General features: G+C 38.8%; 1 protein-coding gene across 2 annotated transcripts in view; it reads left to right on the forward strand.

Annotated features, from left to right (window-relative positions):
* Positions 1-26,850, forward strand: part of CNTNAP4 (contactin associated protein family member 4) — a 242,398-nt gene that overhangs the window by 15,052 nt on the left and 200,496 nt on the right. For both annotated transcript variants that reach the window (XM_059381303.1, XM_059381304.1), the window contains exon 2: positions 19,932-20,042. In XM_059381303.1, the coding sequence (XP_059237286.1) occupies positions 19,932-20,042 (111 nt within the window). The remainder of the gene's footprint in view (positions 1-19,931; positions 20,043-26,850) is intronic.

A 26,850-nucleotide genomic window follows, 5' to 3' on the forward strand; every position in this document is an offset into this window, starting at 1 on the left:
TTAGAGTTCTGTCTCTTTCTTTAGAAAGACTTAGGATTTCTTCTTTCTTTCTGAGAAAAATTTCAACATCTCACAAAAACAGACTAGTATTCCTCAATATTGTTCTTCCCTCTGAAATCAGGGAGAGCAGCCCATACTTAATGAAGATCAAATTGAAAAAGAAAACATTTCAGATTTCCAGTTTTGGATGGCCAACACCCATATGTTTGAGCCAGTTTTCCAGGGAGTAGACAGGATTCTGTGAAATATCTGATATGTCTTTGAATGGTGCTCCTCATTAGTCCCAGCCCATTTCTATAAAAGAAAAATATCAGAGGCATTAAGGGCAGTTTGTGCTTCATTCTTTCTCTGACTGCTGACCCCTGTTCATCTAGCCCCGTTCTTTTTATAGTATGCCCAAAGCTCTTGAAATTTCCTGCTCCCTTGGTACACATAGCATACCACACCTTTAAATATCTGTTCTATCAAGCGAAGCAATGAGACTCCCATTTTAATAATATTTTATTTGATACAATTATATTGATGAGATGCATTCTGGTTCCCTTCTTATCTTCCTGATTCCACAAGTAAAAAATACTAAGGGAAAATGTTTTATAAGGCATTAATTAATTGGCCTATAATTTGTACGATACATTTGTTAGGTAGACTTCTGTGACTTTGCACTTAAGGCAGTGTCTCACAAATATACCTTCATAGCTTGGAACTAATTGGATATTGTTGAAAATAAAGGTATTCGATCCCATATTTCATGTGCTTGACAAAATACCAGGTGAAATAGTACAAGCAAATGTTTAAACTTGGAGTTGAAATTTATTGCTTCGCCTAGAATGAACTATTTTTTTAAATTAAAAGACACAGTTGTTGCCCAGAACCAAATGGAGCATTTTTAGTGGAGTGTTTTGAACTGAAAGTTGTGATCAGTTTTGTACTTTACATCCGATAGATGCTTCTTAAGCTATATGTTCTTCTAAAAGCAAGAGATGGAAACAGAGTAAGTCCCTGCCTGTCTACCCAGTTGCCATTTCAAGGTATCTGCTTATTTCTAAACAAGCTTCCGATGTCATGCACAGGAAAACAAATATCAGAGTTACTCTAGGGTTTCTAGATTTTAGAGGCTGGGCAAGCAAATTATCCATCCATCCACTCAGATTCTCAAAGAGCTCCCCATGAGTTTTCTTGTTCTAGTCAGGGTAGTAGGATAAAATCACAACTCCCTGCATTCAGGGAAGCAAAACCAAATGGGGAAGACAGAAAGACATGCCTTACAGTATAATGAAAGGCAGACTGTGATAGATACTCTTCTTCAGTCTAAATTCCTGATGTAATGCCTTCTGATTTATTTGGTAAACCTTTGTTTACCTCTCGTGTGCCTCCTCTCATGTCCTTTGAAGATCAACAAATGACCAGTAGAAATGACTACTAGAATTGACAAAAGAGGAGTTCTTGTATTTCTTACTGACTTTGAGTTGATAGTTCGGGAATCTATCTCTACAAATTACACTGGGTGAATATGTTCCATGTTAAATGGACCCTGAAATTGCATGCTTTGGGACCCTGGTTATTTTTCAGTAGGCACTGATGATTCAGAGGATTATACCTAAGAAAGAAATGCTAGTTAAATATATTATAAAAATTCTTGCTGAAATAATGTTTACGATCCCCGGATGTGTTTGGTTTCATACAATAACTCTTCCCTGGGTTACATGATTGTTCCTTCAGTCTATTAAAGCATTTCTCACCCTTGTAATTTCTGAGGCCTCTTGGGGTTTCACCTTACCCTGCTCATTTTATTCATTTATTCACTCAACAAATATTTAGCATGCTACCTGTCATTACACATGTCTTCAGCATCAGTGGTTTTGAAATGTTAAAATGGTCACAATCAGTAACTTCTTGCCAACAACTGAGAATGGGAGTTCTGACTCACAGATACATAATGCTTTTGAAATCATATTTTATGCCTAAGGTTTTGCTTTCCTTTACAGCAGAATGTACAGCAGTGTTCAGGGTGCTGATAGGGTGACCGGTGTCATTGGTCATGGGCTCATTGCTGTTTTGGCCTAAAGCTCAGCTTTGTCACTTTCTGGTCCCAGAAAAGAGCACAGCACAGTGTGAGAAGCAAGACTTTTGGGTGGTTATAGGCAGAGCACCAGAGATAGCTATTTCACGAAGGACGAGTGGGAGAACCCGGAGGGAAGAGAAGGGACAAGCACACTCCAATGAGAATGAGCCCCGCAAAAGCACGGAGCATCTGAAGGCATCATCAACCATCCGGGACTGGCTGAGGGTGAGGAGTGGCTGCAGAGAAAGCTAAAGAAATAGTCATGAAGCAGTCCTGGGAAGTCCGAAGGATTTTATCCCTAAGGTCATCTTAATATTCTAAGTGTTAGCTGCACGTGTGCGACATTGATTAGATGTGTATTTTGTAAAGTTAGAACTCCTGGCAGTGTCAAGATGGGATTAACGAGCGAAAGGCAAGGCAATAGCGTCTAACCTGGAAACATAGAAAACAGATATTTAGCTGGTGAATTAATTCACGTGAGAAGTAATAAGAGCTACGAAATAACCCAGATAGTGACAGAGGCCATAAGGAGCAGGCAGCAGACTTGTCCTGCGTGAGCATGAAAGACTGACAGGACACCCTGACAGATAGAACACAAGAGATACTTCAGAGCAAGGAGAGGTGGATTCCAGCTGGCGGTTTTCACTTTGGTTTTATTATAAATGTGTTTATGTTCCAGAAAGTATAATATGCAGTTCCTGTGTAGCTGCTTTCTTCCCGATGAAGGAATTTTAACTATCTTCATGTTTGTTTCTTTTCTTTTTCCATTCTCTTCTCCAACCTGCCTACAAAGATCATATTTAAATTTTCTTGAGATGGTGTGTGATATGTATAATGCAGTATTTTACAAAGATTCGTGCCATGGTGGCATACTGAGTAAAATCTTTCCGAGATAAGGCTCATACAGAATACTTTCTGGCGTCACGCATGGCCGCATTTTAATGAAGTCCTTTACTTTTGGCAGGAACCAGAATATATCCTGAATTGAAGGTTTCATGGAGTGTTCTTCTTCCCTGTGACTGATAACCAGGAGGTTTTCTTGTCTCCCTCTCAAATACCTGCCCCTGCCCCACCCACTTGGCTCACATAGTAGAGATTCAACATTTGCCTCTAATGGTAAGAGGCTGAATGCCTATTCAGTGGAGTTGTTTAAATACTTCGGGACAAATACATTTTGCCCCGAAGTATATCCATCACTTAATGTGTAAGAAGAGGACACAGATAAAATGGAAGAGCAAAAGTTGATTAAAATTTTACAATATGCTCTTCAAGTTATGCTCAATTTAATTAAACATTTACCCTCTGCTTGCCCTGTTGAAGTGTGTACTAGAAAATAGGCCTGTAAAGATGTATAGACTCTGCTCTCAGAATGGAAGGGGAAGAGAGAGAAGAAAAATGGTACAGTTCATTAGGTGGTGCTAACTGAAACATTTTTGGATATGCCACATCATTTTGAACTCACTTCTTTTGCTGTATCTAAGGATTCGGAAGCCAGAGGTGAATTCTGTTGAATTGTTGACCATATTTGATATATTCCAAGCACTGAGAAGAGCTGAGGTAACCACCCTTCCAGGAAGCTTCCATTCTCCAGCGTGTTCTGCGGTGTTACACCATCTCGTGAGGTTTAAAAATCTGTGACAGGAAGCACTTGAGGCTTTGAATGGCCCTCCACCGGCAGCTATTACATTTTAAAAATGTGTCCCTGGACATGTCCAGCTATGAAGAAAAACCCGGAAGGTTTTTACTCGACAGAGTTGTCAAGAAATAACCTTTACTGATGTGTATGTGAACTCAGAGGACTTACTAAAAATGAGAAGGACACTTCTCTTTTAAAAAGTGCTTTAATATTTTAAACATCTGAATTTCAGGGCCAACCAAACCAGCAACTGGTCTTTAGAAAGTTGTTACAATTGATGATGCTATTTAGCTGGTTCTTCTTGGCCATTTAGATTTCAGCATTTGTAATACACTTATTTAATTTAAATGTTGCTTAAAACCAGCAAACATATACTCAGAATTCTAATAAGTAAGAATGTGCCCTGCCACTGGAAATGATCTACACTGTAAACAACTTGAGGTATTGAATGAGCTATAATAAAAGATGATTATTTATATTTATTTTTATTCAGTGACAATAATATATTTGATTTATTATGTTGTAGCTCTAAAAAACAAAGGACCTGTTCTTCCAGATGTGCATATTGTGGTTAATTTACAATGGAAATTAAATCCTTAGTACTAAGGAATGAGGTAGGAAGTTTATAGGAAGATCTTGATTCCAGTGCAGTACTTAAACTTCCCTTAACTTAAATGAAATATATATTCTCAGGCTTAGAAGTAGTTAGTTGTTATGTCTTAAGCTTGTCAACATTTACTAGTCAAAAAGAAGCCCCCAAATTTATGATCAATCCATTGATTGGTCAGTGGATAGATACGCTTTCACTGTGTTAATGGTTATATGTGAATCCTCCAGCGTGCTGTTGTCAGGTCACTTTACCCAAGAACTCCAAACAACTTGCCCTCTGTGATTTTGTTTGGCACGTGCAAGCTATAAAGATGTCTGTTTTATATATTTCTTTAATAGTAATATTTGTACTAAAAAACCTGATAAGTCAGATGCTAACCTAGAATCCAGAAGTCATGTGTGCTGTCCTAGCCCTTCCTCTTCCTATCAGATGCCTCATCTTTTTCTGGTAACCCACAGCCAGAAACCCTAGGAGTCATTTTTCTCTGCTGCCTTCACCCATCTCTGTGAGTAGTCACGTATTACTAGCTGTTTGTCTCTTGGTGTCTCTAACCCACCTCTTTTTCTTACTGCCACAGCCAGAAGCATGGGGCCTTTCCAACTACACCATGGTGTTGAACATATAGACAGGGACGGAAGTACGTGAGCACAGAATTTCAGTGTATTAATTATTGTGTAAGAGTCTTACACAGGGCACTTGAGCCTGAGCAGGTCCACCAATGGCTCCTTGTATGGAGGAGATTCTAAGCTGATGGTCTCGCAGTGGCGCAGAGCAATGAACCTGAACAGAACTGTTCATTTAATCAAAATGTGATCATCACGTTTAACCAAAATGTAATGACCATAGAGCATTGATAGGAAGGGTTAATGAGACAAGAGGAAGTAGAGTTAAAGATGAGTTTAGAATAAATGCTCTGGGTTTTATGGAAGGCAATTCAATTATTTAGATGACTGCAGTCATGTGTGTAGGGGTAGGGTGGGAAGAGGGAAAGTGCTGAGAAGCTGCCAAAGCCTTACTGCTGGCCTCAATTCTCAATCTCCAAGTGGAGAAGTTCATTGGAATGTGAAATTCAGGCAGAAAGCCAATGAGAGAAGTGACCACATCCTGGAAGTCATGGGGGCTACAGCCATATGAAGCTCTCCAAGGGCTCAGCTGTCTGCAGCCATACTGGCCAACTGGGTTGCCAACCAGTTCCAAGATGATCACCCTTTTATAAGGTTTCTCATATGCAGACCCTTGGGATCTCTTTTTACCAAGCAAAGGAATGGAGCAAAAACCTGGTAGGGATTTTTAATTGCATCTATCACCATATTTTATCTTCAAAAAAGGTTGAATAAGCCAATTTTTTGCAAGTGATGTCTAGAGCATCACTGATGCACATTTAAATAAATGTCACCACAGAGAATGTGTTCCGTTGTCCTTTATACAGAGAACCTCGCCTGTGCTACATCGTGTCCACTTAGGACAGCATATTCAGTGTTCTTGCTCAAGTAACTTTTCGATGGCTTGGGCAACCAAGTGGGAGAGCTGTACTGGCGACGTAACGTAGTTGTTCAAAGTGAAGGTGCCGAATGGCACAAAGTCATAAGCCAAAGCCTTCAGCAAGAAGTTTAAATTCTTGACCTTTAAGTCCACATCTAGAAAATGGAGACAGTGTTTTCCTTCCAGGATTCTGGTAAGGATTTGATGTGGCTGGATCATAGCACACGCTATGTATAACTATTCCTGTTCTTAGTGTTTTTCTCTAGAGGATGCCAGTTAAAATGTCACTGGTACATTGGCACCGATCTGTTCATATTAGTAATGCTTTAGCTGCTCTCCAAGAAGATGTCATAGATTAGACGCTATGACATATGTCAGGGAAGAACCCGAGTGATAGGTTGAGAAGATGGCATTTATACTGGAGAGGTGCGGGTGTGAACGAGTGAACAAATCCTGGGTCAACTCAGAATTTTGTAGGAACTAATGTGAAAGTGATAATTTCTGCACATGAAAACAAAGTAAAAGCTATACATGATTCTAATTCCAGAGAAGTGTGTGTAGGAAAAGTATATAAACAATTAGCTTGGAAAAAGAGAAAGATTTTGAAAGGCACTGCTAAGTTTTGTGTTGTGCTATGAGAGCTATCAGTTGTAAGTCATAGTAGTCTTGAAAACCAGAATGGCATATCATGGCCACTTGTGATACCTTCAGTATATTCAAAGTTCCAAGGATTATTTTAAGCCTTTTATTTTAAGTTCTAAAGTCAAATGGCGACTCTTAGAATTTTAGTATGTGAGTATTTTAAGTTCTAAAGTCAAATGGTGACTATTAGTATCTACTATTATTAGTAGATCATGGCGGGATATGCAAAGGAATGGAAATATGTATTTTCTATTTTTAAGTTATTTCTGATCTAATTTGAGGCATAGTACGTATACCGAAGATAACATTAACAACTAATAGAATGGTGTTTGCAAATGATATGGGACCTCAGATACACTGAGAGACCAGGAAGTAAGCGAGTTCCCAATATTTGCTCTATTCCCAGTATTTGCTATATCATGGAGATTGCGGGATGTTGGAAGGGTTACAGTAGTTTTAGAAAGAGATGAAAGACCTAGAAGCACAAAGGGTGTGTCCTGCAGTCTTGTCTAAGTCTTGGAGTCACATGTTTGTTAGCAGAGTTTACTTCCTTGCGCTTGAGGCCGTTGATTGTCTTGCTTGCTCTCAATCTGGGTCTGTTCTGAGCACCTAGAGGCGGGTGCTTACCATAACCTGCCAGTTTGCTCCTTCAAGGCTGGTGGGAGCAGTTTCACTCATGCTTCTTATTTGTGTCTTTGACCTTTAGGATTCTTTGAAGGGCTCTCCTGATTAGGTCATGTCCACCCAGGATAATCTCCCTTTTTAGTAACTAAAAATTAGCTAAATTAGGGATCTTAGTTAATTAACAGCATCTGCAAAATACCTCTTGCCATTTAATGTAATATAATCACAGGAATGATATCCTATCGTATGCACAGATTTTGCCTGCACTCAAGGGGAGAAGGTTATGTGAGGTATCTGTAGCAAGGGGCTGGAATTTTGGGGGCTGTCTTAGAATTCTGCCTTCTGAAGGATTCACACACTTGGCTATCTTTCCAGCAGAGAGCTGCCTGTGCCATGGTGCTACTTATATTTAAGGAGCTCAGGGGCTAGAGATATCCAGATGTCCTTGCAGGATCCTGTGGTTCTATAGTGAGGGTGTGGCCTTCTTGGGAAGAGGGAGGTTCCAGAGCTCAGAGAACCTATCAGCCTCTTCTCTTGCTGAGCAAACTCATATCTGCTCAGCCAGCTTTTAACTAAGCTGTCAAAAGCAGAGTGGGAATGTACCCCAAAGCCAGTCGAGCTTGTCCGTTGCTTGATTATGAAATCAAACACAATAATCTTAACCAATGAAATGGAAATATCCTCCATATAATTTCATGTTATTACTCAAGGAAGGTTATTGTTTCTAGTTGGCTTAGTACCCTCTCTCCCACCCTTAGTTAGAAATAGCTGTTTATTAAAATCACTTTACAGGCTCACTTATTAAAAAGCATTTATCTGCAGAAAAACTCCTTATCACTATGCAGCATTTCAGCCTTCATCTTTAAGTGCGATATTTTGAGACACAAATAACAACTCTCAAAATAATTTAGTAATAAAATGGAGTATTTGCTCAGAAATGTCGAAATATCATCTAATATGACTAGAATAGGAATTGAATTGAGGCTTACTCAATTTTCCCTCTAGGAATCAAAATCTAAAACATTGCAATTTCAGGTTGAAAATATCAGTTAATGGAAATAGCACACACTTAGGAGGTCATCATTGCTGTGAGTTCGTGCACATGTGATCTCGCTGGGCACAGCGTGAATGCTCCTGAACATTCTAATGACATCATCAAAGGTGTCCAAATGAAAAGATGCCCATGTTCTCTGAATTCCTTTCCACTTTCCTTGGGAATTGTGGCCACTCAATTTCTGTATTATATGCAGTCTTAAATCCTGTTTCCCTGGAATAATAAATCTAAATCTAAATAAAAGAAAAGAAAATGTATCTAAAGCTTGAGGGATATAAAGAAAAATATGGCCTTTTGGAACATTAAAAATTGTTTCTTAATGGGAAACCAGTACATCACAAGGATGCTTTACTTCCTTTTTTGGGTTAGTAATTCTGTGCCATTTTCTTTTTTATTTTTTTAGAGGGTAGGACGACACTGTGTTTAGCATGTTAAATGCTACCCCCTCTCTCCTTCTCAAGGGAAAATTCCTATAATAAAATTTTGTAAGAGATATCCAGCTAAATTTTATTCATTTCTAACTCTTGGAGTTTTGGATTTATAATAATAAACACTTAGGGCAGCAATCACAAACACTTATATGTACTTATACACCAGGTGCCAGTACTCTTTATATGCTGACTCATTTAATCCTCAGAAACCCCTGCTTACCTTAGTACAATCGTGTTCCCCATTTAGAGATGGGGGAGGCAGTTTCAATGAAGCATTTAAGATCACTTAGTAATTGGAAAAGACAGGACTTGAGCTGAGGGAGGATGGCTCCAAAGCTGTACTTGAACTCACTATGCTACAGAATGTGCTGGTTTCTGCGCGGGGTGACGGGTACAATGTGATGCTGATCATGTGATCCCAGCAAGTGGAGACCCAGACCACCTTGTAGGTGCTATGATAGATGCCTATTCAGGTTAGGGGCCTTCCAGAAGGGAGTGAGGGGTGGTGGCTCTCAGGAAGAGTGACATATAGTAAAGGGAAGTATGGCTGTGACTTGGAAAGGAAGCAGTTGCTCAAAATGCCCCAGCTTTGTGCACTGAGGAGAGGCTTCGAGTAATCTTCCAGTTGGCTTTGGGAATGAACCAGTCTTGTTTGTCTCAAATTGCAATCATATGTGTGGATTCTATTAACTCTAAGGGCTTACTAAAAATGGGAGTTCTCATCTTTAAAACAATATATGTGTGTCCCCACATCAGACTCAAAAGTGCATTTTAACAATGAATGGGCAATATTTTGAGGCATAGAATCTGCAAAAAATTTCCTTTCTTGGTTCTACACCTCTAGTTTGGTAACTGTTGTAGGCGGAGTAATGGCCTTCCAAGGATGTGCACATCTTAATCCCTGGAATCTTTGACCATGTTACCTTTGTTGGGCATAGAGGATTTTGCAGATGTTATTAGATTAAGGCTCTTTGAGATGGGGAGATTATCCTGGATTATCCAGGTGGGCTCAGGGTTATCACAAGAATTCTCAAAAGTAGAAGCAGCAAGAGAGTCAGGGAGAGGTGTGATAATCAGAGGCCATATGGAAGGCAATGAATGAGCCTGTAGAAGGTGGAAAAGGGAAGCACTCAGATTCTCCCCCAGAGCCTCCAGAAGAAACATCACCCTGCTGAAACCTTATTTTAGCCCATGAAGTTAAGTCTGAACTTCAGACATCAGAACTGTAAGATAATTGATTTTTGTTGCTTTCAGAAACCACCAAGTTTGTGGCAATTTGTTATATCAGCAACAAACAGCAAACTTACTACAGCAGCCATTTACTTTCTCTGTCTCTATTCCTGGGCTATGAAAAGCACAGAACTGTCTGCATAATACACTCAAGAATTTTTACATGAACCTATTAGAAAGAAAAAGGAGAAGAAAAAGTTCTGTATAATATATTACAAACCTATTTTCTTTTAAAGAAACGTCTTCATTACCACTTGGCTGTAGTTGTCCTACCATGGATTTAATGTCAGTTTAATCTGTGTCTTACGTTCTGAAATCTATTTGAATTATTTTGAGTTTCCCTGTAAGTCCTTTTTAAATCAAGAGTCAGTTCTGAAATTTAGATGTGGTCGTAAAAGGAACTGCTCAAAGTTACGGGTCCTCAATCTCTTCATCACAGTGTCACATGCGGCCATTTTGTCGGGAAAAGTTCATGACGTGTGCAGGGTCTTAGAGCTCTGCTATCTCTTTGCTTTGTAATTATTTGTTTTACCTTTTCAACTTTGGTTGGTTTTGTTGTTGGATTTGTAAGTCTCCTTGTCCTAAAATCTGGACTTTAAATAGTTACTATTAAGCCTCTAAAATCAATCAGCCTCTGGCTGTGTTGTCATTAAAAGTTAACTGCCTTCCCATTAATCCATTAATCGTGCAGATTAATTGGGAAAGCGGTTCAAACCAAGGCTCTAACTTGGGACACATAAGCCCGTGTTTGCCTCCAAGTGAAAGTTTATCCCATTAACATCACAGCGTATTAAGCAATTATATATATAATTCACACATGGCGTCTATAGGACGAAATGTATATATGGCGTCTATAGGAGAAAATGTATAGAACCTGAGAGGCTGCTGCAATAATAAATTCTTGACAACGAGAAAATCACCCCGTGAGTCTGACCACTTCTAGAAAAAATACTGATACTTACTTGTTTTAAGTTGCGGCAATATGTTGTTCTTAGATTTAAGCCACTGATGGACAGATGATGAGGAGAGATGAAATTAGGATCGGCCTATATTTTGTCGCCTGCTCTTCTGAAAATTTTTTTTTATTTAAAACCACTTATATCACTATTCCTTAAAACTTCTTTTTCTTGCCAGAATGTTACTGTGTAGTAGCTGCCTCCATACATGGGTGGTTGACTTAGCTGTGGAGGGAAGAAGGGGGTTTGTATGGAACACAAACCACTTTTCAATCTTTAAACCAGCCTGATGAAGCCATAGGAAAAGCAGAAAGACATTGCAGAAGGAACAAAACTCTCCCTTGGATAGGGATTAATCTGGAAGTCTGTTTTATTGGTTTCTGAGCTAGCGTGGTACTGGCTGCACTACTCCCCAGACAAAGGAAGTCAGAGTGTGACCTGGAATGGGGCACAGTCACAGGAGAGTCCTAGCTCTCCCCCATGTGATTCCATTCTGCAACCAGGATGCATTACTGAAGGCGCCGGTTCCACCTTCAGTTCCAGAGACAACATGGAGCTGATCCATGTATTTTTTTTTTTAATTTGTATCTGTTTTATTTTATTTTATTTTTAAATTTCTTTTCAGCGTAACAGTATTCATTGTTTTTGCACCACACCCATGCAATCCGTGCCCTCTCTAATACCCACCACCTGGTTTCCCCAACCTCCTACCCCCTGCCCCTTCAAAACCCTCAGATTGTTTTTCAGAGTCCATAGTCTTATCCGGAGGCTAATGATGCTTTTCAGATATACCTGGGTCTTCTGGAAGTTCTTAGGATGAACTTATGGGGCTTTTCTTTGATGTGCTGAGCGAATTTCTGAGATGATTACAATTGTGCAGATGAGTCTGCAGAGTTGGGAAGAACTTATTATCATGGCAGTAAAGGAAGACCCTGAGAAGAGGCAAAAGCTAATGGTTCTGAGTTCACTATCACAAGGGAGTCAGCCATCATCACTTGTGTCGGACAGAGACTCAGAGGCAGGCATGATGGAAGGAAAGCTTTCTACCTGGAGGTATGCTCCGGTTGGAGGCTTCTGACATAGGGAAGCAGAAAGCAGGCTGAGCAGAAGCAGGACATCCTATATGATTTATCAGGTGTGTGTATTTGGTTCCTTCTATAATTGGTAGAGAAATCTCTACTAAATACATTTATCCAGTACTAAGTTGAAAGCAGAGGTAAAAATTAGCAAAATTCCAAGTTATTAGCCAAGTCCTGGCTGTTTGGGGCCAGTCGATACAGAGGTTATTATTTGGCTTTTTGGGCTTGTTACTGTAGATAGTAGGTTGGCTTCCTGGGCTGCTTGCTGTAGGTTATAGGTCAGAGTTGTATTTTTGTATATCATCTGGCCATTGCCCTTTTGTATACCTATTCTCTAGTTGCGCAAGAGTCAGAGGTGCATGAGGGATTGGATCCTGTGCCATGCCAGGGTGGGGAGATGGGACTACTCCTGGAATCTTGGAACTAGGCCTGAACAATTTGTAGAACTAACTTAGCCTGGGCTTATGGTAAAAGAACAATATTATTGTCTAATTTTTTGGATGAGGTCTTGGCTTGTACACAGTATTTTTTATATAGGCTAGCACAATTCCTTAATTTTTCCTAATTTCAACTAATGACAATTTCAATAATATAGATTAGAATAAGACATTTTGTTCAAGGAAATGGATTTCTTGACAAGAAGGCCATTCCTTAATCCTGATTCTGTCAGTGGAATATTTGGACTAGATCTTTCTGAGAAGACTGAGATTCTGTTGTTTCTAAATCTCCTTGTCTAAGATCTCAATCTGCCTCGAGTTGTATGGGAATTTTAAAATATTTTAAGCATGGGAGTGCCTGGGTGGCTCAGCTGGTTAAGTGTCTGACTCTTGATCTCCACTCAGGTCTTGATCTCAGAGTTGTGAATTCAAGTCCCACTTTGGTTAAAAAAAAAAAAAATTAAGTATGTTTGCTCTCTATCCTATCCTGTCCCATTATATCCTATCCTATTCAATCTAGTCCTATCCTTCTCCAGTGCATAGTCCTCTGGGAAACATGATTTACTAGCAGACATGCAGTGATTTTGGCAGGACTCCAAATAACAGAGAAGGTGGTTTTACTCAGTGACAACTTAGCTCAATGCTGCTGCAATCAGACCTTTGTTTTGGTCAAGTATATTTAAGATTACCAATACTTGTTTCAATAGTATACTCACTCAGAATAGGAGTTCTGTATCCTTGGGTAAATTATTTAACCATGGTATACCTTTTTCTTCAATTGTCTGATGGAGTTAATACTATCAAGTAATACAGACTATTTGTCAGGATCAAATGAGTTAATACATGTGAAGCACTGAGAACATAAGCAGCTAATAACATATACCCATTAACTTAGTACAGGTAGTATTACACAGAGATTAAGAAAATTGAATTACTTTTATTAAAAACTGAACAGCTTTTACTTACTTATGAGAATTATGCATTAAAGCCCTTAGTAAAATAAAATTAAATTACTTTCAATCGAGCTATATTAAAATACTTTCACTGTAGCTTGCATCTTTATTTGTAAGAGGCTATTGAGTTTTTTATATACACAATTTGCCAGAGATCTAATTTATCATTGTCTTTTAATGACCATGGTAAGTTTTTCTCTCAAGTGAAGAATAAATGGTGACTTTTCTGAGATATTGACCCAAAAGCTGTAGGTATGTGTATCTTTGTATGTGTGTATGTATATGTGAAAATGTCTCAATATAAATTAGGTTAATATGGATATTCTAACATAATTCATTAAAATTATCTTCTACATGTAATCAGGGTATAGATTTTTTTTAACAAAAATAGATTAAAAACTCTAGTTTCACATTTCTGAGTTTATCAAGGCTAATGTGGAAATTCTAATATGACTTTCAGAAAGGTTGAATAAAAAGTAACAATTTTGGAAAAACACAGAGTAGAGAGTCATGTTCATTTCTTCCTCTAAAAAAAAAAAAAAAGGCGTTAATTAACCAAGCATGTACTACTGCGGTTTTGAATAGTACAATCCTTCCCCCTTAATGACTGTATTTTTTTTTAAGATTTTATTTTTATTTATTTGACAGACAGAGATCAAAAGTAGGCAGAGAGGCAGGCAGAGAGAGAGGGAGAAGCAGGCTTCCCGCTGAGCAGAGAGCCCGTTGTGGGACTTGATCCTAGGAACCTGGGAGGGCAGAGGTCATAACCCACTGAGCCACCCAGCGCCCAATGACTGTATTTTTAAATTTCATTAGCCGCTGGACTCTTAATGAGCTCCTGCCCTTTGACCTTGATGTACCCCCAACCTGATCCCTCCAATCATAGAGATGTCAGGCTGTACTCGGTCCACATCTGGTTCCTGCAGGGAGTTGGGGCAGTGGAGTTGGCTACTCACCTGTGGCCGCTGAGCTGGGTGAGGGGTGGGACGGCGTGGGAGCTGAGTCCCCAGCATGCACTGCGGGCAGCCCAAAGCCTGGGTGGAAGTTGTGATGACTCCCGTTCTGCCCACTAGCCCCTAGGAGGAAAGCGGATGCAGGCCAAAGCTCTCTTGCTGGGAGGTAGACAGCCCAGTCTGTCCCGCGTGTGGGTGGTGAGGGGTGCAAAGAGCAGCCCCGGGGGCAGGGAGATCTCAGTCTCCCTCGGCCTATCCTAACAGGTGGGGAGGGCAGCGAAACAGTTCCATCCTGCTCCTGTCATTCGGAAGCCTTCCTTCTCAGTGTCAAAGCACAGATGGAGAGGAGTTGGGGGCTAGGACCTCCACACCAGGGCAAAGCAAGGGCTGCAGAGAAAAAGAATGGGCAGCACATATGCCAGTGATGGGCCAGAAGCAGAGGTGAGTGGCCTGCAGCACTGGGGGAGAAGTGGGCTGGGGTAAGAGCCCCAGCCTGGGCAGCACATCTGCTCACAGCAGCAGGAGGGGTCCGCAGAGGTAGAAGGGATGGTCCCAAACTGCCCCCTCCACAGTTAGCACAGGTGCTCCCTGATTGATGACTCGTGTGGTGGGCAGTCCTTTGGAGACTTACAGGGATGGGTGTGAAGGCCCTGTACTGTACGCTGTATATTTATGTTTGCAAATGTGTACATTATATATGTAATACATGTGTTGTATGTATAATATATAATGTGTATATATTTATAATAATATAATGATATATAATATGTATAGCCTATAGCATATTCAGACATGTAAATACGTGTGTACTAATGCATATGCAACTTTGAATCTACAAAATATTTACACATATAAATACATATTTTTATACATTTATATATACATATAATGTATATGTATATTCTGGTTTGTGTGAATTCATGTTTATGTATATGTATACATGTATGTATTCTTTTTTTAATGACACATTTATATGTATATGTGTTCATATAAAATATATTCATATATATTTATGAGGATGGCATACAGTGAATGCCATCACTTATAATTTAATAGCCAACTTAGCATTTATACAGCCTTTATACACATTATAAATGTACATGTATACATTATGATATATGTATACATTATGATATATATTGCATATGTATATGTATGTACATATATGCATTAAATTATCTATATATTATACACACATACATATTATACACACATATATAAGTACACATTTGTGCATGTGCAAATATACTATGTGCACACTGTAAGACATACATACTATTATGTGCATAAAATAAATGTACATATATATACATCTCTGATGTAGGGACCAGGATGTTCATGATCTGACATAGTATTTTGTTTAAAAATAATACAATTATGTTTCTGAACTGACTTAGTATGTTATTTCAGATTTGATTGCTCCTTGCTTAAATACTTACATATTTATGCACTCTGAACAATGATCATATGCTCTCTGAGAAGCTGTAAATTATTAATCATGAAAGTTTGAGGAAGCCAAGAGTTCTAAATGAGAGATTAGTCCAGAGAAGACTAGTTCACTGGGTTGCTTTTCTAGAGTCTAGGATAGGGTTTCTCAGCTACTGCACTATTGACATTTGGGACTGGATAATTCTTTGTCTTGGAGGGTTGCCCTGTGCACTATAGGATGATGGCAGCACCCCCGTCCTCCACCCACTAGATTCTAGAATTTCCCCAAGCTGTGATGACTAGAGCGTTTCCAGATGTTGCTAACTGTCCCCTGGGGTGTGAAGTCACCTTCAGTTGTGGTTCACAGCTTTGCAAGTCTAGAACGTGTATTTCACTGCATTTACTGATGCAATCAGAGAAAACTTGTTTTCTGAATTCAGTTCACAGGAGACTGATGTTTAATCCATAATTCCATTTTCTTAAGGTCTAGAGGGAACTATTCCTTTTACTCCAGACTTGTTATTGCCATCTGAAACCTCCCTCCCTTGTTTCAAGACTGTTGAAGATCAATAGTTTTACAGTTTATTTATTATTTTATAGTTTTTTGGTAATAAGTTGCTTGGCACATCTGGAATAAGAGTAATACGACTTTTTTTTTTTAAAGATTTTATTTATTTATTTGACAGAGAGATCACAAGTAGGCAGAGAGGCAGGCAGAGAGAGAGGGGGAAGCAGCCTCCCTGCTGAGCAAAGAGCCTGACATGGGGCTCCATCCCAGGACCCTGAGATCATGACCCGAGCCAAAAGCTGACATTTAACCCACTGAGCCACCCAGGCGCCCCAATAATACAACTTCTTGAGAGACAGTTGTTTATGTCATAATGGTATCTGATGAAATTCCTATATTCCAGATCTAAAGAAATAGTAGTTGTAGTTATGTCATTCTTACATCCTGGATTCTAGGCCCCAGCTAACTTTTTAGACATCGTGGTTCCACTACAGTGAGACAAGCAAATTAACCAAAGTCTGTGTGTCATTTACCTCATCTGTAAGTAATATTGATATCTCAAAGAGGAGAAAGAGTGATAGAGATTAATAACTTTGTGAAATTGTTAAGTTCTTAGCACAGAATACTCACTGAATGTCTGTTATTATTATTTTTATGCAAAAATAACTTTAGAATATTTTATTGCTAAATAAACACACAGTCGTTCATGGGGGAAATATGTGTGCTTGTGATAAAACATAATAAGGTCATGTAGTCACCACTCAGACCAATAACTGGAACTTTACCAAATACCAGAAGCCTCCCTGACCCATTTCCCATATCCCATGTCTTTTCCCCCATAAATGAAATCACACCCATTCTCTTATTTTAATCCCACCATAAGCTAAAAATAGAACAGTATTGATTCTCAGTTTATAATGGCAAAAACAAATGAGCAGTAAATATATGCCCTCAAGAGTGATTGCATTGGAGAGGCATTTTACATCTGAAACGTCGATTTGAATCTGCATAATTGATTGTGAATTGCAGTTAAACATCCTTTTTTGGTCACACTTATACCTGAATACTAATAATGATTCAAAAATGACTGTACTTCTGGTAAATACACACGGCGCAGGCCCTCTCCCCATAGAGATATGCACTTGTTTGCACGTGCAGATGCACACACAAGTGTGCTCTAAGGCGTTTTGGTAAGTTGCTCATGGTTGGGCATAATCAAAACTCCCTCTGTCACCCCATGGATTATGTGTCTCTTTATGTCTGTCCTCCTTTAATACTTGAATTACCACCAGATGGACAGGGTCAGTACTTAGGCCAATCAGTAGACATGCAGGGACTGTGGGCCAGTTACCAAGTCTGTCCTAAGAGTTAGCTGAAGAATTTCAGGTGTGCAGGAAGAAAAAGTGGACTCTAAATGAAAATGAGATGATCTTAAAAAGTAAAATGTTATCTCAGGCAAATTCTTCTGAAAGACATGCTGATGTTAAGTTGGCATTCCTTATCTCTTATACTCTAGACATTCAGCTTTAAAGAAAAACATTTCCAATAGCAGGACTGCCAAAATATTGTAGTTTGAATACTAAAGCAATGAAACTACTAATGACTTTAAAAATAACTGTTCAGGCAGAATAAGCTTCATAAAATTTCAAATGAATCTAGATAATTCCTAGATTAATTTAAATGAAATTGCTTACTGTTAATTTAAAAATTAGGACAATAACCTTGCATGATTTTTAATTACCAATTATGTTAAATTCTAAATATGAAAGAAATGTTTTTTTCTGATTAGAGTAAAAAATGGCAACAACTTAATAATTGTATAAAATAAAATACAAATATATAAAGATTGAATATATTGAAGAACTAACTGAATGAAATAAGTGTATATGGATATTGTGGTCACCAGGAGATCATTCTTATCCCTTCCCTCTTTCTTGGTGCCTTATTTTAAATTGTATGTGGTACACATAAAAGCATAGAGGATGGGGCGCCTGGGTGGCTCAGTGGGTTAAAGCCTCTGCCTTCGGCTCAGGTCATGATCTCAGGGTCCTGAGATTGAGCCCCGCATCGGGCTCTCTGCTCAGCTGGGAGCCTGCTTCCTCCTCTCTCTCTCTGCCTGCTGCTCTGCCTACTTGTGATCTCTCTCTCTCTCTCTGTGTCAAATAAATAAATAAATAAAAACCTAAAAAAAAGCATAGATGATAGACAGATGTGTGCTTTCATATATATCCTTATGTGCATGTTGATATATGCATACATGTATATACACACACAATAGACACATTACCTTCCTCCAGAAGTATCCACTATCCTGAATTTTATGCTTTTCATTTGTTTTTTTAAGTGTTTTTAAAAATTCACATGTATTCCTAAACAACATATTGCTTAGCTTTGCTTATTTTTAAGATACTTAAAACTATCAATTATGTCTTATATGGTCTCTTATAATTTGATTTTTTTCACTAAAAATTTTGTGTCTAAAGATCCAACTATATCTTTGGTGTGCATTAGTGTGCTTTCTTTGTACTGATGCAGATTACTCCACTGTGATGAGTACTACAATTCATTGATCTGTTCTTTGGTCATTGGCTGTTTGAGTTGTGAACGATTGTTTTCTATTATGAACAGTGCTGCTGGAAACTGCATGTCTCCTGGTGCACAATGCTAGAGTTTCTCTAGGTCAATGTTTGCCAACTTTTCTCTTCTCATAGGACAGAGAAAATACTAGTACTTGTATCACATCCTTGGGTTAGAAAGGCAAACTCCTTGAGACCAGCGGTTCGTCCTAGGGATACTGTGCCCAGGATGGCATATATATCAGGGGAATTGGAGGAGCATCTGGGTACGGAAAGTTCAAATGCACAAGCTAATGACAAATTGTTTTTTTAAGTAGGTGCTCAAATTTACACTTCCACTAGCAGCCTGTTGGAGCTTCTCTTGGCCCACATTCTGCAGATGATCTGGTGTTGTCAAAATCCTCAAATCTTGAGAATATACTGTCTGTAAAATAGTATCTAACTGTAGTCTTGATTTACACTTCTTTTTACTGATGAGTTAGATCATCAGTTTATGTAGGTTCTGTTCTGTGTCTTTTCCGCTCTTCCCTTGTGCTGTTTTTCCAAGTGTGTTTTTTAACTGATTTAAAGGTAGTTTTTCTTTCTCTCTGTCTCTCTTTTTTTAAAAAGATTTATTTATTTTAGAGAGAGAGTGTGTGTGTGAGTTGGGGGGTCAGGCAGAGGGAAAGAATCTTCAGGCAGAGTCTCTGCTGGGCATGGAGCCTAACCCAGGGCTTGATCTCATAAGCCATGAGACCATGACCTGAGCTGAAACCAAGACTCAGACGCTCAACCAACTGAGCCACCCAGGCAACCCCATTTATCTTTATTTTATTTTATTTTCCTTAATTTGGCATACTAATCATATGCTGTTTTGCACGCACTTTTCACAGATGATGTTTCTCTTTATGTGTCCTTTGGCAACCATAATTTCTTAATTTTAATATAGTTTAATTTATAAATCTTTCCTTGTATACCTTTTTTATAAATTCAGTATACTGACTGGGTATTTTTGTTTCTTGCTTTTGGTAAACCTTTTTTCCACTTCAAGATATTATAATTTCTGTGGAAATTTTTCTTCCCTATTTCCTATTCTCTTGTCTTTAAATTCTTTTTTCTTTTCTTATTGAACTTAATAGCCCTCGGGTGGAAAATTGCATATAAGCAATGGGCATGTTGTTCGAGATCCTGGTACTTTTTTGTTTGGTTTTGTTTTGTTTGTTTGACCTGTTGGATCCAAGGAAGCTGTCAGCACTGTACTAACCTGAATGTGGATTTTCCCTTTTGGTAGATGATTGTGATGAGCCTCTGGTGTCCACCTTGTCTCAGGCATCATTCAGCAGTTCGTCTGAACTTTCTAGCAGTCATGGTGCTGGATTTGCAAGACTAAATCGAAGAGATGGTAAGTCTGCTTTTTTCCTTCTGATCGGTTCATGATGAATCTCATTAATTTTCTATTCTCTTATAATAAAATCATTACAAGTGATATATTGTGAAATATATATATTTCACAATCAGCAAATGGCTGGAACTCATGGGACATATAGGGGCTGTAGGACTGGTTCTGGAATGGCCAAGGGTCACATCCCATTTTAAAATTCTGTATCATCATTTCAGCACCAGAAGAAGCGAATTCCTTCAGTATGGTGAGCTTCATATATCTCTTATAAAATAAACCTCTCCACAACAATATATAATCATTATGTATATAGTAGCCATGAAAATTTAATTGACCCTCTATTTCAAGTTACATAGGAAGCTCACAAGAAGACGTAATTTTCAAAGATGCTAGTTATTTAAAAATAAGAATCCCACAGTTTGTTTCATTCTCAATATAGGTGACACGATTTTCTTTCCTGTGGAGGAAAGAGAACTTAATAAGTTTCGTGCTCCTGTAGGAATACTCAGTTCTTACTGTTGACAATCTCTTAGGTAGGTTGTGTTTGATTTCTTGACTATGTTTAAAGGAAGGTGTGGATAATTAAAAGGCAACTTGCTATTGAAGTAAGAGAGGATTTCAAAACTCTGCACACTTAGAGACAGCATCATCGTGGCCCCTTTCCATAATACGCTAAGGCAAAAGCCATCTGCACTTACATTCTATGGAAAGAGGCTTGGCAATCCTAACACAGAAAACATTTTTAGCAACCACGAAAAAATAGACGCCGACATCATATATTATTGAAACCACGATTTGCTCATTTATTATCCCCTTCTCGCTGCCATATGTCAGCCACTTCTCATTTTTCTCCTTGGTGTTATCCTTGGTGCTATTGTAATGCTTGAGCACAATGAACATTGGACATAGCAAATGGATCATATGTGTGTCTGTCTGTCTGTCTGTGTTTTGCCATCTGGTACACATGATAAATATCTGATACTTTAGCATGACTTTAAATTTAAGTTTATTTTAAAATGATATCTTCTCTTATTTAAGACAGTCACTTATGTGTGTTTCTGGGTGTGAAAGCATCAGTGGGAGAGCAAACATGGAGATCCTTGTATCAGATGGGGAATTTGAAGAGCTTTGAATAAATTTGCGTAGACCCTGCTTGTCAGTTACATTTATTTGCCTTGTAGTGAGGGTTAATGGTCACACTGGACTCTCTCTCCCTATTTGCTGTTCTGAATTTTTGACTGACCAAAGGCAAGTGAACTCTCCTAGCCTCTCTGGAGACCGGTCCAGCCCCTGCCCCCACAGTTCTCCTAGCAGAAATGCTGACATCACTGATCTTACAATGAGCCTTCCCTCTTATAGTCCTTTTCAAAGTAGGGCAGGCTTTTACATTTACCACAGCTCCATTAGAATAAGAAGAGCTTTCTTAGAATCTGGCCCATGGAAGGGTACAAAATTTAATTTAACTATTTATCGTTGTTTTGTTTGTTGAAATTTAATAAATCACACAAAATATATATGTTATTAATTGGATCAGGTCATATTTTACATTTATTTATAGACTCATCAGAAGTCTTCATGAGTGAGACTCATTTTCATTCTTAATTTGTTTCTATGGCTCTTGGTGAACCACAATATCAAACTTCATGAATCTCATTTGCATGTTAATGAAATGGAGAAACAAAACAGGATCATTTTAATTATCTTTTGCTGGTTGTCAACCTACTTGATTACATTTTTTCTTTTTTATTTAGTTTTTCTTTTTTCTTTCCTCTTAATTACATCAAGTGTTTACAAAGGAATGTCAGATTTTGAGTGATTTATTAAAGGCTATATATTATTTCTACTATCTACATTTCTTGTAGTTTATTTATTTATTTATTTTTAAAGATTTTATTTATTTGAGAGAGAGAGAGTGTGAGAGAGAGAGAGCATGAGTGGGGGGCAGGGAATGAAAGAAGCCGGCTCCCTGCTTAAGCGGGATCCCTGCTCATCAGGGAACCTGGCATAGGACTTGATCCCAGGACCCTGAGATCATGACCCAAGACAAAGGCAATCGCTTAACTGTCCGAGCCACCTAGGCGCCCCTCCTTGCAGTATATTTAGACTGTGGAAGGGTGTTTCGTCAAGTCAGGAGGTCATGTATAAATAAACCAAATCAACAAATAAAGGTCAAAGTGTCCCAGAAATACAGATAGAGTGACCTCTCTCTTGTGGAGTCACTCTAGAAATCTAGAAATCTTAGAATCTTAGAATCTAGAAATCTTAAAGCCAAAGAAAGACAATCGAGAAACAAAGAATCCGGCTCGTCCAGCTGCTGTTCTCTCTCTGCTCGCTAAATGCCTTGGTTAACTGTGAACATAAAGAGGCTCCATTATTCCCGTGCTGGGAGAAGGGGACCAGGAAAAGATACTGTTGAACACAATGAGTTACCAGGAGAGAGGAAGAAAAATGAACCTTTCAAAGGAATATTAATTAAATTTTACCAGTTGAATACTATTGTGGGTTGAGTTGTGTCCTCCAAAAGGACGTATTCAAGTTCTCACAGATACTTACCCACGAGTCTCTATTTGGACATAGGGTCTCCACAGTGCGATCAAGTTAGAGTCATATGGGATTAGGTCATACTGGCTTTGGATCAGGGAGCTCCAGATCAGGCCTTCTAAGGAGAATGAGATTTGGAGACACACAGAGACAGAAGAGACCAAGAGAAGAAGGCCATGTGGAAATGGGAGATGTAGAAACGGAAGCAGAAATTGGGACGATATGGCCGCAAACCAAGATAGGTGTGTATTGCTAGTCACTGCCAGACGCTAGGAGGAGGCTGGGAAGGAGTCTTTTCTAAAGCTCCAGGAGAAGGAGTGTAGACCTGCTGACACCATGATTTTGGACTTCCAGCCTCCAAAACTGTGGAAAATAAGTTCTGTTGTTTTAAGCTGCCCAGTTTGTGATATTCAGTGTTAGCAGCCTGGGCAGCTAGTACCAGTGCCGTTGAGCAAATAACTTCTTTTCCATATTTGTTTGTACTGGGAGATGACTCTCAACTTGAACCTGGAAGATTTCATAGCTCAGAGGACTGTAATCCAGATGTAACCGTAAATAACACAGACAAACAAAAAGCCATCACTGCTAATACTGGCTACATAATGGGATTCAGCCCCTCTCTGCCTTTATATAATACCATATTGTTACAGTTTCAGTGTAGTTTGAATTGTGATGGGCACCTAAAGTTACTGCTGTCAATGTCAAGTTCAAACAGGTTCTAGTGCACCATTTGATAGTCCAAGTGTGTTCTTAGGACAGAGTGTAAGGAAGCCACTTAAGTAGAACTGTTCTTCATGCTGCAGTGTAATCCAAATGACAATTTGTATTTTCATGTGCTCGGGAAACCTAGGAAATGGTTTATTGCAAACTGATATACTTGTGTGTTCACGTAAAATAGTAAAGTAGTAAATAAAGTTATTATGCACAGCAAAAATAAAATACTTACAGGTATGAGTACAAACATATATACGTGCATGTGTTTATTTATATAGCAGATTGCTTCCATAACCGAAAAATATGGTAAGTTTTCTCTCATCTATTCTGTAAGATCAAAATATATCCTATTTTGCTAGAAAGTTGAATGTTTGTCTCTATTTTCCCACTGTCAGTTTTTTTTAACTGCAGCTAAACCCTTCTACTCAAAATGCTTACAGAGCAGTGCTTCCCCATGCCTATAGAATTTGCTGTTAAAATCAAGCATCTATCTGTAGAGAAATTAGCATATTTGGTTAATTGACAGAACTCCCATTTTCAGATGTACTTCTAAGAGAATAATTATGATATTCTATACAGGGTTATTTGGTGATTTTTACTGCCCTAAATTACTGTGCTTGTTCGCATACAACTATCATGCCTAAATTAAAACCCAAAAGAAAAATCCCCAAGGTATGCATGATGCATGTCAGTGCTGAAAAGGACAGATAAGGTGAATGTTTCCTGCTGTTAAACAGATTGCATAAAATCTCTTATAATTATCACATTTTTAAAAAGATAACAATAATGCACTTAATAACAATTCTTTTCCTTTATGAGGAAAAGAATAGGAGATGAATTTTGCACAGAACTGGAAAGACTCAAGCCTAAGGAAAGGGGAGCCTCATTGGCACAGTGAGTGTGGGTCAGGAGTGTGCCTGAGAGGTCCCCAGGACAAGAGATGGGGTGGACAAGCTTCCCGACTGAAAAGAATACGGATTTGGTGCATTGGGGATGGACTTTTCTTGTATGTGTTAGGGAACAAAGATGCCAGCAATTTATTTGCTTCTGTATTCTGTTTCCCCATTAAACCCAGAATCTGATGTGCCTAAGTAAACCCTTGGCACCTGAGTAATTACCAAATTGCAAGGGTCATACACCTTTATGCTGATTTGGGCTGTGAGTACATGACTTCTCACCAGCTCTGCCTGATGCCTCTGTCTCCTGCCCTAACTTATCTCCAGGATTAGGAGATACACTGAGATGAGAGCACTTAAACCCAACTAAATCCCTGAGTAGTCAGATCCCTGAGAGTTACCCCTGTAGTCACAGAACACAAGCATCCCCAGCACACTTGAACCTTAGCTAACGTGCTCTCATACTCTCTCTCTCCAGTGGATCATAAAATTTTAGGTGAAAAGCAGACACCTCTGGATTAGACATATCTGAGACCAGTTCACCATTCTAGGGTTTAAATTACTGAAAACTCTTACTCATTTAAGGACATAAAAAAAAAATTTAACCACTATGATTTAATTTTCTACTTTTCTTTCTTTTTTTTTCTATTTTTAAAGATTTATTTATTTGAGAGAGTGGAGAGGGGAAGAGTAGAGGGAAAGGGCAGGAGAATCTTAAGCAGACTCGGGACCAGGCACAGAACCTTATGAGAGCTCCAAGTGGGGCTCAATCCCACGACTCTGAGATCACAGCCTGAGCCAAAACCAAAAGTCGGATGGACAACCGACTGTGCCACCCAGACACCCCTTTAATTTCCTTATTTTCTGTTGAAAGAATAGGGTTGATACTGAAGTGGTATTCGCTTTATGGAAAATGATGGCTCTGATATGACCATAGGAAAACCACTGTCCCAAGAGAATGTTAAACAGTTTCAAAGCGTGTCCTGCGCATTAACCACAGTTTAACAAACCTCACGGGACCAAAGGTAATCTCGGGAAATTTGGGCTTCCATGTAACTCTGGTAGGAAGAGTTGATTTCTTCCTGACTAATTACAAAGCTAAACAGTAATTACACTTATCTTTTATATGTCCATTAGTAGCTCGAAGCAAAGATAAAACATTCTCCTATATCCTTAGTCAAAGTCTGTGAGCTAGGGTCATCTGATGGTTCTACTTAAAATATTCTACTTTTTTAGCAACCGGAAATTGGTTTATGAGGTTAAAAAAGAACTTCCAAAGAGATTAACATTTTGATAAAGGTTTGGAAAATGAAGTTCTAGATCAATTTTATGGTCCGTGGTGTGTCACCTGTGCTTATAGATTATATTTTGTATGCTGGCCTTGAGAAGGTGGAATAAAAATGAGTGAAGATTTACATCTTATTTCTCCATATACCTACATCCTGTGTTCATTAAAGCAGAGGAGAGCTTCCTGTCATTTCTGTGATTAATATAGAATCACTTCCACTCTTCTATTGATTCACTTGACTTAAGACCAGAGTTGATCATCCACCTGGCTGCTTGGCTCTCTCTTTACTTTGGATGTGGCCGTCCCTTCTGGGCTCCTTCCTTAAGGGTATGTTCCATTCTCTTCTCATCTCTTCTGCCAGAGTCCTGGTCTTCCCTCTATCTTCCCTTTATGGTCTTTGTCTTCCCTCTAGCACACTTCCTTCAACTTAAGTCTATCTGATATTGTAATCCGAGTAGATGTGTAGATGTGCCAAGTAGCCAATCCTAAGCAATTTATAGTGATAAAAAAAAAATCTGGTTTTGGCAACACAAAAACTAGATCCTAATACTAAATTATGAGTTGCCTTAGGGAATGAAATTTTCTCCTTTCCTATAAAAGTAGGGGGTTGAATTCAAGGATCTCTAAGCTCCATGACAATATAGCCTTCTTATTTATACTACTCTATAAGCAATATCTTTTCTTTCTGACTCGCTCTAATAACGGGGAGTTTTTCAAAGCATGTGAGTGAGTGAAAGTGAAGGGCCTTCACTAAGAAAGTAAGTAGGGTACCTTACGGCAGATTGTTCTTCTCTGTGCCCTCAAGTGAGAAGACACAGAATTGTCCTGGCTTAGGAAATGTCCTAAACTAATCCTAATCCTAAATCTAGGAATTCAAGTTATAGATACTGAATATCAAATACTGAAATTGATACAGTGCCTCAAATTTGGTCAATTAAAATACATTCATAAAATTTAAAGTTATCATTAGTATAATGTACCTTTCTTTGTGTATATCTAATACTTTTCAGAGTGCCAAGGAGGAAAATTTCACAGGTAAGGACAGAGAAAACCATGAGTTATGGGATCATGTGGTGTGTTAGGTGGACTCTTCCAGAAGCACACCCTGGGCCATGATGAGGTGCCGGTAGGTTATTAGGGGATATCTACCAGGAGAATGCAGTGAGGGAGGTGGGGGAGAAAGCAGAGAGAGGAAGGGAAAGAAACCAAATAACTGCAAGTCAAGTCCTATACACAGCCTGATCACCCAGGAAACTCTGGATGTTCAGATTATTCCTAAGCTGTTGTCCTACCTCATGGTAAAGGAACTGAGTCTAGCAAGGTGGCTGGTCAGTTTAGGAAAGTTAATGTCTCAGGCAGCTTGGGCTGCTGT

This window comes from Mustela nigripes, chromosome 17 (genome assembly GCF_022355385.1).
Source record: "Mustela nigripes isolate SB6536 chromosome 17, MUSNIG.SB6536, whole genome shotgun sequence".
Lineage (NCBI taxonomy): Eukaryota > Metazoa > Chordata > Mammalia > Carnivora > Mustelidae > Mustela > Mustela nigripes.